The sequence below is a fragment of the Alligator sinensis genome, unplaced genomic scaffold (assembly GCF_000455745.1).
Source record: "Alligator sinensis unplaced genomic scaffold, ASM45574v1 scaffold505_1, whole genome shotgun sequence".
In the NCBI taxonomy this organism is placed as follows: Eukaryota; Metazoa; Chordata; order Crocodylia; family Alligatoridae; genus Alligator; species Alligator sinensis.
Genome location: NW_005841940.1, coordinates 2851580 through 2865376, shown reverse-complemented (window position 1 = coordinate 2865376; position 13797 = coordinate 2851580). Strand labels below are relative to the sequence as shown.

General features: G+C 47.1%; 1 protein-coding gene across 1 annotated transcript in view; it reads left to right on the top strand.

Annotated features, from left to right (window-relative positions):
• DDX51 (DEAD-box helicase 51) overlaps positions 1–10001 on the top strand; it is an 18909-nt gene extending 8908 nt beyond the window's left edge. Inside the window, exons 10-16 of the mRNA XM_006019893.3 lie at positions 1458–1656; positions 3058–3173; positions 3441–3557; positions 4497–4598; positions 5817–5880; positions 6518–6652; positions 9385–10001. Coding sequence (XP_006019955.1) covers positions 1458–1656; positions 3058–3173; positions 3441–3557; positions 4497–4598; positions 5817–5880; positions 6518–6652; positions 9385–9411 — 760 coding nt within the window. The 3' untranslated portion in view covers positions 9412–10001. The remainder of the gene's footprint in view (positions 1–1457; positions 1657–3057; positions 3174–3440; positions 3558–4496; positions 4599–5816; positions 5881–6517; positions 6653–9384) is intronic.
• The last annotated feature ends 3796 nt before the right edge of the window (positions 10002–13797 follow it).

The following is a 13797-nucleotide window of genomic DNA, read 5'->3' as shown; positions in this document are numbered from 1 at the left end:
TCTTAAAGACCCCCAGGGTAGGAGCCAGCACCACTTCTCTTGGAAGTTGGTTCCAGGTCCTAGCCGCCCTGACAGTGAAGTAGCGCCTCCTGAGATCTAGCCTAAATCTACCCTCTGCCAGCTTGTGACTGTTATTTCTTGTCACTCCTGGTAGTGCTCGGAGGAACAGGGACTCCCCCAATGCCTGCTGGTCCCCCCCGACCAGTTTGTAAATGGACTCACCCCTACTCTAGACTCACCCCTGTCGGAGCAGGGGTGAGTCTGGAGCAGGGGCGGGACACGCTGGGGCTGCACACTGTTGGCCGTGGTGGAGAGGCACCGCAGGGTGCGTGGGCTTCAGGCTGTTGCTGGATGGATGCTGACCGGTTCAGGGTGGGGGGGGAGGGGGGGACTCCCATGCATCCTCCACTATACCCACAAACCCTTCCATGCAAAACCCACAACCACACCCTCCCCACACACAATCACACACCCCACAAATCACACACACCCATGTGCCTCTGGGGGGAGCCCCACTCACTCCTATGTGCACACAACCCACCACACATGCATGCATACCCCACACCCCCCACAAACACCCCCGGTGACCCTCCCCCTCCACACACCTCACAGTCCCCCACAAACCCCATGCCCACCCACACACCCACAAATGCCTTCCCATAAACCCGCCATACCCACCCACGCACATCCACACATACCCCCACATACACAAACATCCACACACCCACAGGCCCCCACAAACCCCATACCTGCCACCCCTCCTCACTTCCTGCAATATACAAGAGTAAAAATTCACTTTGAGCTTTTATACAGTCACCTCTATATGCACCACACAAACCAAGATAAAAATGTTTTTTTTAAATAAAATTAAAATATGTTATTGCCAATGTTTGATTTTTTAGTATATAATTTGTTTCTTTTTCCTGTTCCAAGATGACAAACCCCCGTCCCAAAAGGAGCACTTCTGGGGGCAAGGGGAGGGTCTTCCGTGGCAAAGGCAGGGGTTGGGGGTGGGGCTTCCAGTCCCAAGATGGTGACTAAGGCGGGGCACTGGTCAAGGGGCAGGGCTGCCCTTGTGGCCCTCCACATCTCACCAAAATTTGTTAAGCAGCCCTCCAGCCAAAATAATTGCCTGCCTCTGGTTTATATTTTTAGCCCCTCACAGGAGGGGAGAGGTTGGAGAAGTTGAGACTGTTTAAGATTGCCTGGTCACTTGGGAAGGTGGTACATGTATTGGGGGCTGTGTGTACGTTTCTTAGCTGCTATTCCCTTTACAGGGCTAATTAGGGTGGACTGGCTAAGCAAGCTCAATGGGAGTTTTGAAAATACACTTGCAGGAGAAGTATGGGATCAGGACCAGTTATTGGCTCCCCTCAAAAAGCATCTGACAGTGCTTAAGGAACACTGATTCTTCCTTTATGCCCCCAATCTAAATGGCCGTCCATGGTCTATTCCAGTTCGTGCTGTCTCCAGATACCACTACAGAAACTACTGTTTTCAGCCACACTGACTAGGAACCCAGAGAAATTACAGCAGCTGGGCTTGTACCAGCCTCGACTCTTCACCTCTGTCTACTCTGAGAAACAAGCAAGCTCAGCTGGATCAGTGGCAGAACAGAATGCTGAAAAGAAATATACCCTCCCCGAAGGGCTTTCGGTAAGATGATCCATCCCTCGGGAGCAGTAGGCAGTACCTTGTCAGACACCTTTTTAGAAGAGGATGTACTTGCAAGAATTCTTCCTGAAGAGCAGGTCAGACTCAAAGCAGTTTGATCTGCTCTGAAGTAAGTCACATTTTTCCCTGTAATTTTATCGCTTTTCTTCTGCATACAGCTGTGCACTACTCAGATATGTAGAGGTGTCCTACTAACTTACCTCTGCATTTACATACCTGCTAATGGATTGCTACATGTTAATCAGCCCAGGATGGCTTTTTTAAGTAGAAACATAGAATCATAAAAAATTAGGGTTAGAAGGGACTTCAGAAGGTCATTTAGTCCAACCCTCTGCTCAAAGCAGGACCATCCCCAACTATATCATCCCAGCTAAGACTTTGCTACATAAGTCTTAAAAACCTCTCTGGGTAGTGCTTTACTACCCTCCTAGTGAGAGAATTTTCCTAATATTGAACCTAAACTTTCCTTGCTGCAGCTGGAAACCATTGCTCCTTGTTCTGTCATCTAAGTGCAGTCTAGCTCCATCCTCTCTGTATCCACCCTTCAGGTAGTTGAGGCTGCTATTACATCCCCCCTCAGTCTTCTCTTCTCCAGACTAAGTAAGCCCAGTTCCCTCAGCCTCTCCTCATACATCATGTGCCCCAGCCCTCTTACCATTTTTGTTGCCTTCAGCTGGACTTTTTCCAATTGGTCCACATCCTTTTGGTAGTGGGGGGCCCAAAACTGGATGCAGTACTCCAGATGTGGCCTCACCAGGGCCAAATGGAGGGGAATATAATCACGAACTGCTGGCAACACTTCTACTAATGCAACCCAGTACGCCATTAGCCTTCCTGGCAACGAGGTCACGCTATGGGATCTTATTGGCTTATTGTCCACTGTAACCCTCAGATCTTTTTCCATAGAGCTGCTGCTTAGCCAGTCGCTTCCCAGCCTGCACCTGTACAAGTAGCTAGTTCCCTTCCAGGAGGGTGGAGTGCAGTGCTACGCAGCAGGCAATCAGAAGATACATTGATATGTAGTGTTTCTCAGCTGTAGATCTCAAGGCATATTGCAAAGATGGGTACACATTGTATTTTTAGAGACTGGGGAAGTGAGGCATGCTGCTTGTTCCTTGCTTCAAGCTGAAAAGCACATCAGTGTCAAAAGACAGGAACAGAAGTCTCAGGCCTCAGTCCTGTGTTGTATCTACCAAGTCATGTTACTTTCCCTGTGTGGCTTGCCCCAAAAGGGTTGGCAGAGTGGGTCTGTTACTCTCTCTGCTAGTGGAGGGGTTTGGGAGGAATATTATACAAAGAGGTGTAGGCAAATAGGTTTCAGAGACAACAGTCACTGTGAGGACTGATGTTTTGAAAGTAAATGTGTGTCCTTGTCCTTTGCAGCAATATTATGTGCCCTGTAACTTGAATTCGAAGCCCTTATTCCTCTTACATTTCATGCTGACAATGAAGTTCACTCGTGTGCTGTGTTTTACCAACTCAAAGGAGACTTCACATAGGTGAGAGCATTGATGGACCATTTGTATTGTGGAACTGTATACATCAGAACTGCTGTGTACTGGGTCAGACCATAGATCCATCTATCCCAGTATCCTTTCTCATGGTGGCATAGTGGGGATGCCATGGGGAGGGTAAATAGGGCATGTCCAGAATTTTCCACTCCCTGCTTCTCTCCCACTGTAGGTCCTACCATTCATATATGGCCCGGTTGGGTAAATAAATTACTCTGAAATCTTTTTCTCCCTCCTTTTCCTGCCCCCAAACAGGCTGTTCCTGCTGGTCCAATCCTTTGGTGGAGTGAACGTGGCTGAGTTCTCTTCCAGGCTGACTCCAAGTGAGAGGCAGAAGACCTTGAAGGTGTTTGAACAGGGCAAAATACAACTGTAAGCATCTCTGATAAGTGTTCTTAGCATTTCCTGCAACACTAAGCCACGGTACTGCCAGCACAGAGATTGTAATGAATCCACATACATAATAAAAAGCACCCCTCTAAAAAATGAAGGTCACAAGAACCAACTTGTAAACTAATGGGGAGACAGACTCTTGTGTTCTTCCCTGTGCCCATATGTATTGATCATAGCTGAGCATGTGGTTGTGATTCTTGCATCTGCAAATGGGCTTTTAGAATCTAGCTGCTTACCCACATGCACACATGTCCTGTTTATAATGAGCAGTAGCAATAAACTCTTATTCAGTAGCTGCACAAAACATGCTGTAATTGTGCACAGCAAGGCTGAGATTTTTCACAATCAAATGAGTTACTTTGTTGGCAAACAAATAGAAAATACATGCCATTTTATTACAGTGGCATAATGGATAGAAGCAGCATTACCTTACTAGATCTGTCCTGCTCCTGATGTCTAGTGTTTCTTTCCAGCTGTGTGACTGTAGGTATGTTTTCTTCTGTAATAATCAAAGGGGCATTGAGTACTTATTGTTAAGTGCTTTTGAAAACTATTGAAAGAAACAAATGCTTTCAGATTAAACCTTTTTTTCTACAGCCCACATGTTCAAATGCTGCCTTTGTTGTTGGGCTGAATGCATTGAGCATAAACGTCCTGGTGCCTTTTCAGAGTGGTTTAGGGGAGTTTGATTCCAACTTCAGAACTACCTGACCAAAAATTCCACCCTTGAGTTGTACAGGGATGTTAGTACAGTGTTATGGTGTGTCCATGTCCACCTGTGTTCAGAATTTGCAGTGTCATTGGGCAGTTTTGTGCAATATGACAGAACTGGAAATGCATGGTACCAATATTCTAGTTACCATGTGTGTATGTATATGTAATGTATTGTTTAAATATGTAAATATTTTTTAAAAACAGGTTAATCAGCACAGATGCTACTGCTCGAGGGATTGACATTAAAGGAGTGAAGTATGTAATCAATTATGACGCCCCCCAGTTCATCAGGACATACATTCACCGGTAAGTGGGTCAAGAATACAAGGCAAGATCTCATCTGAACTCACATCTGTCTTTCAGATATGACTTGTTACGTCTGTCTGAAATGTCTATAATGTGGGGTTCATAGGGACTTTTCATGACTAGCTAATTCAGTATCAAAGTAGCTCTTCAATTGACATTAAACCTAATAAGTCATTGTATCAACACAATGCCAGACTGAAGCTGGGCCATTCCCTTGTTAAACCAGGCCTAGATTACAGGGAATATAGGTCTTGCCCTGGACTATTGCAAGTGTTGTGGGCCTGATCTTTTTTTCAGGGGTTGTGATGAGCAAAATTGCCATTGGAATCAGTGTGAGCTGCTGATGCTCTGAAAGCCCTGAAATGTTAAATGTGCATTTATGTAGAAAGCTGCCTTGGTTGGCATTAGGGATGTGCAAAGCGGGCCCTATTTGATTCGGATTTCGATTTGGCCCCAATCAGGGACAGTGATTTGATTTGGATCACTGTCCCTGATTCCATTCGGCTGAATCTGAAGATTCGATGCTGATTCAGGGAATCAGCGATTCAGCCATAGACACAGCTTTAAAAGTTTTTTTCTACATACCTTGAGATAGCAGGCGCAGCTTATGTTTGCTGTGATGCTGGGGCACATAGAACATCCCACAGGAGCGCAGGGGGGGCCCCCACGTGCTCGGTGGCAAACCCAGAAGTGGACTGGAAGTGCTTCCGGTCCACTTCCAGGTCTGCTGCCGAGCATGCTGGGGAGCCCCACACACTTCTGTGGGACACCCTATGCACCCCAGTATCACAGCATTCATGAGCCCCCTGCTACCTAGAGGTATGTAGAAAACACTGTCTCTGTCTGGATCTCCGAATCTTTCCAAGTCTCTCCAAATCAATTTGGAGGGTTCCGATATGATTCAAAGAAATTAAAGGGTCTCCTGATTCGATTTGGATTTGGAGATTTGGCCACTGAATTGGGCTGAATCTCCGCCAATACGAATCACGGCATGACTGAAACAATTCAGATTTCTGTGAAGTTTAGGTAATTCCAAAATCAGACAGTTGGGGGCCAGTGAGCATCTCAAGTGAGTGTTCTTGGCATTTTCTTCAGTGCTGACATGCTATTGAGAGAACTCAGTGCAGGTATATAATAAAAGGAATATTCTGCAGCTGTGATGCAGACAGTTATGCTTGTATTGCTGTGACAGCTTGACATATGTTTATCTGATTTCAGAGTTGGAAGAACAGCTCGAGCTGGAAAGGCAGGGTTGGCATTCACTATGCTCCTTAAAGTGCAGGTAGGTTACTGCTATGGTTATTGCCACTTCTTTCTCAAGTGAAGCACAGAGAAAGAAGATGAGGAGGTGGAAGAGTGTAATCTCTGCCCCCGCCCCCCTCCAACTGGCTTGCAGTCTAGTTCTGTTTAGGGATGTTTTGCTGTCATTAATATGTGTGTAGCATTGCCACATGTCTTTCATACAAATTATTCATAATTGTAAGGTGCCCAATCTTGAATACATGGAGCATAATGACTTGGATATTCAATCAGTACTTCAGGCAGTGATTTAGCACCAGTGTTTCTATTCACATGCTGATGTAAGTGGTATGCCCAGGTTTCTACACCAACACTGAAAATGCACCCTCTCATTGCCTTGCCCGCTTACAAACGCTGCTGTATTCCGGGCTTTGCCTGCAGATTCATAAGGAGTTTCAGGATACTGCAAACTCAATCTAATTAAGCATTAAACTCCCTCAGGATTGAGCTCATGCTTGGTTTAAGTTTCAGTCACTCATTTCCGACCCACACTGAGCCGCCTCAGCCTGCTTACTTCACCACTTCACAGTTCAAAACACCCTTGGTTGAAAAAAATGAGATAAGGGATTTACCTCGAGAATCTTCCTCCCCTTAACTTTCTGTATTGATTTGCTCTGCAGGAGCAGAAGTTCTTGCAGATGCTGAGGGATGCTGGCTTCCCAGAGCTGGGGAAGCAGCTGGTGAAGAGTGAGTACTTAAAGCCATTGTTAGAGAGGTATGAGGAAGCACTGTCCAAGCTCCAGAAAACTGTCAAGGTAAGCACAGGATGGAGGAGCTGCAAAATAAAATAGAGATGTACCAATACATCAGTCCGTATCATATCAGCAGCGATAAAAAGAAAATTGATATCTTCCGCAATTGGCTTTTTTTGGTTGATGTGGTCGATAATATCCCTGATAAATGCCTCATGCACGCACGCAGCCTCAGCATGCACTACTCCCCGCTTGGAAAGTAGCGTCTGGTTGGTAAGTAAATTGGGGTGAAGGGGAGTGGGAGGGGCTGATCGAGGTCTCTTTGGTGAGGGAGGGAGTGGGGCTGGGGTTGGGGCAGTGGCAGACGCTGCCCAGCTGGGTCAGGACACATGACAGAGCCATGAGTGGCTTGTCCGGGGGTGCAGGGAGGTTGAGAGTGTCTGCCGTCACTGCGCGCTTCCCCAGGGGAGGCATAGAGGTACATGCCCCCTGGATCTGTGCACAGGGTGAAGGCGAGCTGCCTCCTACATGCTCGGGGCCAGTGCCAAGCTCTTCCCAGGAGGGGTTGGGGCAGGTGGTGGTGGTGCTGGGACCACGGCTGTGGGGCGGGGGGCTACAGCCACCCCAGAATTCACCATAGCTCCCCTCCCTAGCCCTGCCTCCCACCACCGCTGCCACCTGTCCTGAGCACAACCCCAGCCCAACCCCCACGGGAAATAACCGTCGCTGGCCCCAGCCCACAGTAACAGCCCACCCTCACCTAGTGCACAGATCTGAGGGGCATGTGCCCCCTCCCCGCCATGTCTTCCCTGGGGGTGCACACAGCAGCGGGAGCCACCTCCCCTATACCCCCCAGATGAGCCACTTGCAGTTCAGTCCCACACCCTGCCCCGGCTGGGGAGCACCTGCCCCTACCACTGCCCTGTCCCCAGCCCCACACCCTCCCTCACTGTGGGGGCCTTGATCTACCCCCCCACAACCCTTCTCTCTCCACTTCCCCTTCCCCCCCCAACAGACTTACCAGCCGGATGCTGCTCTCCAAACTGCTGGATTGCATATCAGGAATCAGATTGGTATTGGTTGATATGGCTCATTAATAATCAGCCATCAGTATTGGCCCCCAAAATTTGTATTGTTGCACCCCTAAAATAAAATACTATTGAGTACAAAAAACGCAAACTACTTTGACATGAGTGTTAGTGTCTGGAATTCTTTTGTAACCAGAAAGATCTGCAGAGATGCTACAGAACCTAAATTTGAATTGTACTCTGTACTATTTTGAAAAGTCCATGCTCGTAAGGTGGGATCAACCAATGGAGAAGAGGAGCCAATGTTAACTGCCTTTCTGCAGAGCTGCACATTTGGTGTAGAGAGTTAGAAATTTGATATGCAGAAACCATAAAAATCAAGGGCTGGAAGGGACCTTGAAAGATCATTGAGTCCAGCACCCTTGCTCTGGGCAGGAATACTGCTGAGATCAAATGGTCCCAGCAAGGTGTCTATGCAGTCTCCTCTTGAAGACTTCCAAGGTTGGGGACTGCACCACCTCCTTGGGAAGCCTGTTTCAGATTCTGGTCACCCTTACCATAAAGAAGTTCTTCCTTGTATCCAACCTGAAACCATCCTCTAACAGTTTATGGCCATTGTTCCTTGTCCTCCCCTGGGGTGCCCTAGTGAACAGTTTTTTTTCTCCCAGTTCCCAATAATCACCCCTTACACACTTATAGACGGCCACTAAGTCCCCCCTCAGTCTTTTCTTCCCCAGGCTGAGCAGTTCCAGATCCCTTAGTCTTTCCTCATAAGGTTTGTCCTCCGGGCCCTTAATCATTCTTGTGGCCCTTCTCTGGACCCTTTCAAGAGTTTCCACATCTTTTATTGAAGTGCAGCCCCCAGAACTGGACACAGTACTCCAGCTGGGGTCTCACCAGTGTCAAGTAGAAAGGAAGTGTCACTTCCATAGCCCTGCTCACATCACATCGGCTAATGCATCCCAATATGCTATTAGCTCTGTTGACTACAGCGTTGCACTAGCCGCCCATGTTCATCCTGTGATCATCCATAACCCCAAGGTCCCTTTCAGCCATCGTGCTGGCCAGGACATCTCCTCCTAACCTGTATTCATGTCGCACATTACTTCTCCCCAGATGAAGCACTCTGTATTTATCCTTATTAAACTGCATCCAGTTCTGCTCCGCCGACCTTTTCAAGTTGTCCAGGTCCACTGGGATCCACGTCCTATCCCCTAGCGCGACTGCTTTTCCCTCTAATTTAGTATCATCCGCAAACTTGGCCAGCATGCTTACCACATCCTCATCTAAATCGTTGATAAAGATGTTGAGCAGCACAGGGCCATGGAATTGAATCTTCCACCAGCTGGCAAACTTTAGGGCTGTATTTTGAACATTGGAGGAAAGAGGGTTCTTTTTGCTGACTCTGCCACTAGCATTTTGGGGTAGCCAGAGGCATTTTCCTAAGTCAGCAAGACATCATTGTGTTTTTCAGCTGAGTAGTGATGATTGGGGAAGTATTTCATGCTGGGTGAACTGCATGGTACCTCTTGCTTTAGAAGTCTGTAGAGAGTCTGAAATGTGGAGGTTGAGGGGTCTGGGGCCGTTCATACCTACGAAATATGTTGGCTTCAAAGTCCAGCTGCTTGTCTTTGCAGCAGTGTCTGAAAAAGAAAAAGATTTGTCAGGCTCTGAGGTGTCACTACCTTTTCAGTACTACTCGTGCATAACCGTGTGAGACCTAAGGTTCACTCAGTATCTGCAGTCATCTCTTTTTGTCTTTAACAGGATGAGCGAGCACAAAAACGCGCATAAGACAACCCAGGAGAAAGATGTATGTTGTGGCACTGAGAGCAGCCAGGACAGGTGTTTCACTACATTTTGTGGTTATGAACTTGAACTGGTTGCTGGCAACAGTATTGTGGCAACAAAATGCAGTCTCAGAGCTGATGGATCAGCTGGTCAACCTTGCCAAGAGGCTAATGACATCCTTACTGACAGCTGTTCCCTGGACCCAATACATTTGTATAGCTCATTGCCACTCTGAAGATGCTGGGAGCAAAGCTCACTTTCCAGCTTCAAAAATATTGTTTGAAAAGGAGCTTGCTACTGGGTTATATCAGCAGACTTAAAATGGCCAACAGTAAGGGAACCATCCTTCCTCCCGCCTTGGAGTATGGGCCTGAGGGAGCATCCAGTTACCAAAGATGATGAACCAGGCTCTCTCTCTCCTTGTCTTGGCCTGTGGGTCAGCTGGACTTAAACCATGGTTCCTTCTCCCTTGCTGCAGAAGCACCATCTGTACTGGCAAACTCACCAAAAAGAATGTACAATGACTGTAGAACTAAACAGCAGCTTCAGGAGCTAATCCAGAATCAGGATTCAAGATTTTGTTTTTTAATAAAAAAAAATAATATTTAACAAGATCTTCAATTTCTTTGCAAAGGTGGTTCTGAGTAGAGACGCAGACAATAGAGATTCCAGAGTGAATATTGTTGTCCTGCACCATTTTTACCAGGTGCACAAACCTTCTATCCACTCCGGTTATGCCCGAGTCCCAGGTTCTAGTGGAAAAAGCAGCTGTTGGTATAAATAACAACAGCATCGATGTAGGTTACAAGTTTTACCGTTTGTATTATAAAGTTACTTATATGACCTGGTGAAACCTCAGCACTCTAAGTGACAGCAGTTGACATGTGATTCTCTTAAATGTTTTCACCTGCTCTGTATGATATTTAGGGTGCCATCCTTGGCCTGGTATCACAGATAATTAAGTTGAGCTTCCAGAATAAGTTAGATGCCTTGCACCTGGGAATTCCAAACATGATAAGGAATCAAACTGGGAAGGATGAATCCTTGTTTCTTGTGTGAGCTGTTATATAATATTCAAACTCCTTTTTTTTTAAAAAGCTAAAAATACAGTTCAGCTGTTTGTAGGAACAAGGTGGAATTGGGATTGGGTGGAAGCTTCAACTCCACAAACTACTAGACCTTCTAAAGGAAAGGAGCCATGGGAAGTTAAAAGGAGTTTGAGAGTCCGGACTTTGGCAGGGAGGGAAGGCTAGCCAGATTATCTTCAAGTAATAGGGAAGGGACAGCTATTTTTGTAAAAAGAGGGTAAAAAAACTTAAAGGGAATGATCCTGCGCTAACACCTGCATCATGTTGAAGCCAGATTGCATCTTCCTTTGGCCTGATTGCCATCCCCTTACTACACAGACATTTCCCATAGCAGAGTTTCCGATCCTGAGAGCCACAGTCTCACTTGTGGCAAAGAGAAACCACGTAGTTGTTCATTTATCTACAAGATTAAAAAAAGTGTGCTTTTTAAAGTCATAATTAAAAAACCCAAACCAAGACGTTTTATCAGGTGGGCTATATGGAACAAGAGCACAAATCTTCCTTGAGTGACAATGCATGGATGGAGCAGTTGTTGGCTCAGAATGATTTGCTTTTGAGAATGATTTGCTTTTGAAGCCCGTCCCTTCAAGCTGCCTGGCCTACACTGCCCACTTGAAAGGCAAAATTGCACCATAGTGTGAAAGGAGCTGAAGGCTGCTGTGTCTTTATGACAACCTGGAAAATTCATTTTCCTGTACTTAGAAAGCAGAGCTGCAGGCAGAGATCCTATACCATCATTTTGCAAATTAGGTATAATCATAATACCCCAAAAAGCAATCAGAGAGAAAGCCATGGGGAAAAAAGACTTAGTGTAACCAACTTTCATGTGATTTCTTACTTGGTCAGTGTCCATAATAGCACTTTGTTTATGGAATTTCTTTGTACTTATTCCAAAGGTCTAATTTGAAATGAGCTACATGAGCAGGGGAGTGAGAGCAGAAGTCTGATGAATTGTTGCTGGGTATTATGAGAGGCAGGAAGAGAGAGCAATATGAAAATCCCTGTGATAGTCTGCTTAGTCTGACCTGATCAAGGTAGAATTCTCAAGATAAGTTCTTATCAGTGGTTTTTATCTGTAGGCAAGCCATGGGCGACTGATGCCACCTTAGGGGGGCATGTGCCCCCCCAGCAACCAGTCAGTGACGGTGGGGAGGGGAGTACCCCCATGGCTAATCTCGCTGACCGGGGGGGAGTCGCCCACAGCCGATCGTGAAGCAGCCACAGCGCTCCCGCTCCCCAGCCGGCACTCGGCCATAGACAAAGCTTTAAATGTTTTTTCTACGTACCTCAAGGTACCAGCACAGCTCATGAATGCTGCAATGCTGGGGCGGATGGAGCGTCCCATGTCAGTGTAGGAGCACCCCCCCCCCGGCGCATTTTTGGCAGCAAACCCAGAAGTAGACCGGAAGTACTCCCCAGGTCTGCCAGGGAGAGCACTGGGGGCCCCCCGAATCCTCCCGGCTTGCCGATCCACTGCAGGGGACCCCAGGTGCCCCCCAACCCAGGAGGCACCAGTCGCCATGCTGGGGGGTTGCGTGGGGGGGCTCCCCAGCAGATCCAAAAGTGGATCGGAAGTGCTTCTGGTCCACTTTTTCAGGTGTGCTGCCAAGTGCGCTGGGGAGCCCCCCCGCACTCCTGTGGGACTCTCCATCTGCCCCAGCATCACAGCATTCACAAGCCGCTTGGTACCTTGAGGTATGTAGAAAAAACATTTAAAACTGTGTCTATGTCTTAACCACCAAATCTTTCCAAATCTCTCCAAATTGATTTGGAGGGTTCCGATTTGATTCAGAGAGATTAAAGGATCTCCGGATTTGGAGATTTGGCCACCGAATCTGGCCAAATTGGATCAGGGACCGAAGCTTCGCACAACCCTAGTGCCTAAGGCCTGTTTTCAAAAGTGAGTTGCCTCTGAATGAGGTTTAGGCTTATAAGGCTCAAAGTTTTAAAGGTATTTAGGTAGGTATTGACTACTTAAATAGTTTTAAGGATTTGAGCTTTCTGCACTTAAGTCACTTCTGAAAATGGGACTTATATTGTGGACAAACAAAAAAAATTGTACCCAATTAAAAGTGGGAAGACTTTCTATGTGCAAGATCCATGGTAACATTTGTGCATCTGCTCTGTTCCTCCATGAGGGGAGCCTAAACCGCAGTAGTTTAGCAATGGTTTCATTCTGCAGTAAACTGCCTGGATTTAGTTTCCGTTTCCTGCAGGACAGAGTAGGTGTGTTCTGCATAGAGTTCTTGCAGATCAGCTATATGTGTTTTTTCTTCCCCTTTCTTCTTTAACTGGGACACAAGGCAGGGCAGGGTGCCACCATTCCAAACAAGTTAATATTTAAAGTGCCACCCTGCTTCCCCCTTCTGCCTTTTAACTCAGTTTACTTTCCGTCTCACCACCCCCTCAGGGCCTCATCACATGGGACAGTTAATATATATGTTAAATCTGTGTGGTATTAAAATTAAAGTGTGTCCTGAGCAGTCACACACGAATGTTTACTATGATCTCTAACGTGCACAGCTCACTGATTGTCAGTCCCGGTTCCAGCACTGCACCAGAGTCACCTGATGGTTGGTCCCAGCCCCAGGACCCTCTGGCTTTGTCACTTGATTCTGGAGGAATGTGACAAGAGAAAGATCCAGGATCCTACTTCCTGACGTGAGCGGCTTGTCCCACCTGGAGGCTTGGTACAGCAGAGGGGTTTCTGGCTGTCACAGCTGGGTGAGGATAGCACTAGCAGATTACCCTGGTTATCTCCATGAAGCAGTTCAACAGTACCTGAACATATATTACCTAATAGGATCTGGAGATAGTCCTGTGACAAGTCATAACTTTGCTATGATATAAGAACACTTAGCATGTGTTTTACTGCTTAAACTTGCAATTGCTCACTCTTTAAGCGTTTTTAAGCCCTGCTAAGTGTACATGACGCGGCCCCCAGACTCCTTAGCTGCGTGGTAGGCCTGTGCAAAGCGGATAGTATTTGCTTTGGATTCAGCCGATTTGGGGGACAGCGATTTGATTCGGTGATTGTAATCACTGTCCCGATTTGATTCGGCCGAATCTGATTTGGAGATTTAGCAGCAGCCGAATCTCCGGATCAGCCAGGCCAGGCCCCTCCTCTGCCTGCTCTCCCAGCCTGGCAACGGCTGCCCTGCCTGCCCCAGCACCCCGCACTGGAAAAAAAAAAAAGCCCTGGGCCACTGGGTGCTGCCAGGCAGAGGGCAATCCCTGCTGCCCCATGCTGTATGGGGGGGATCTACAAGTCCCCCAATTCCCTCCCCCCCCCTGCTTCCCC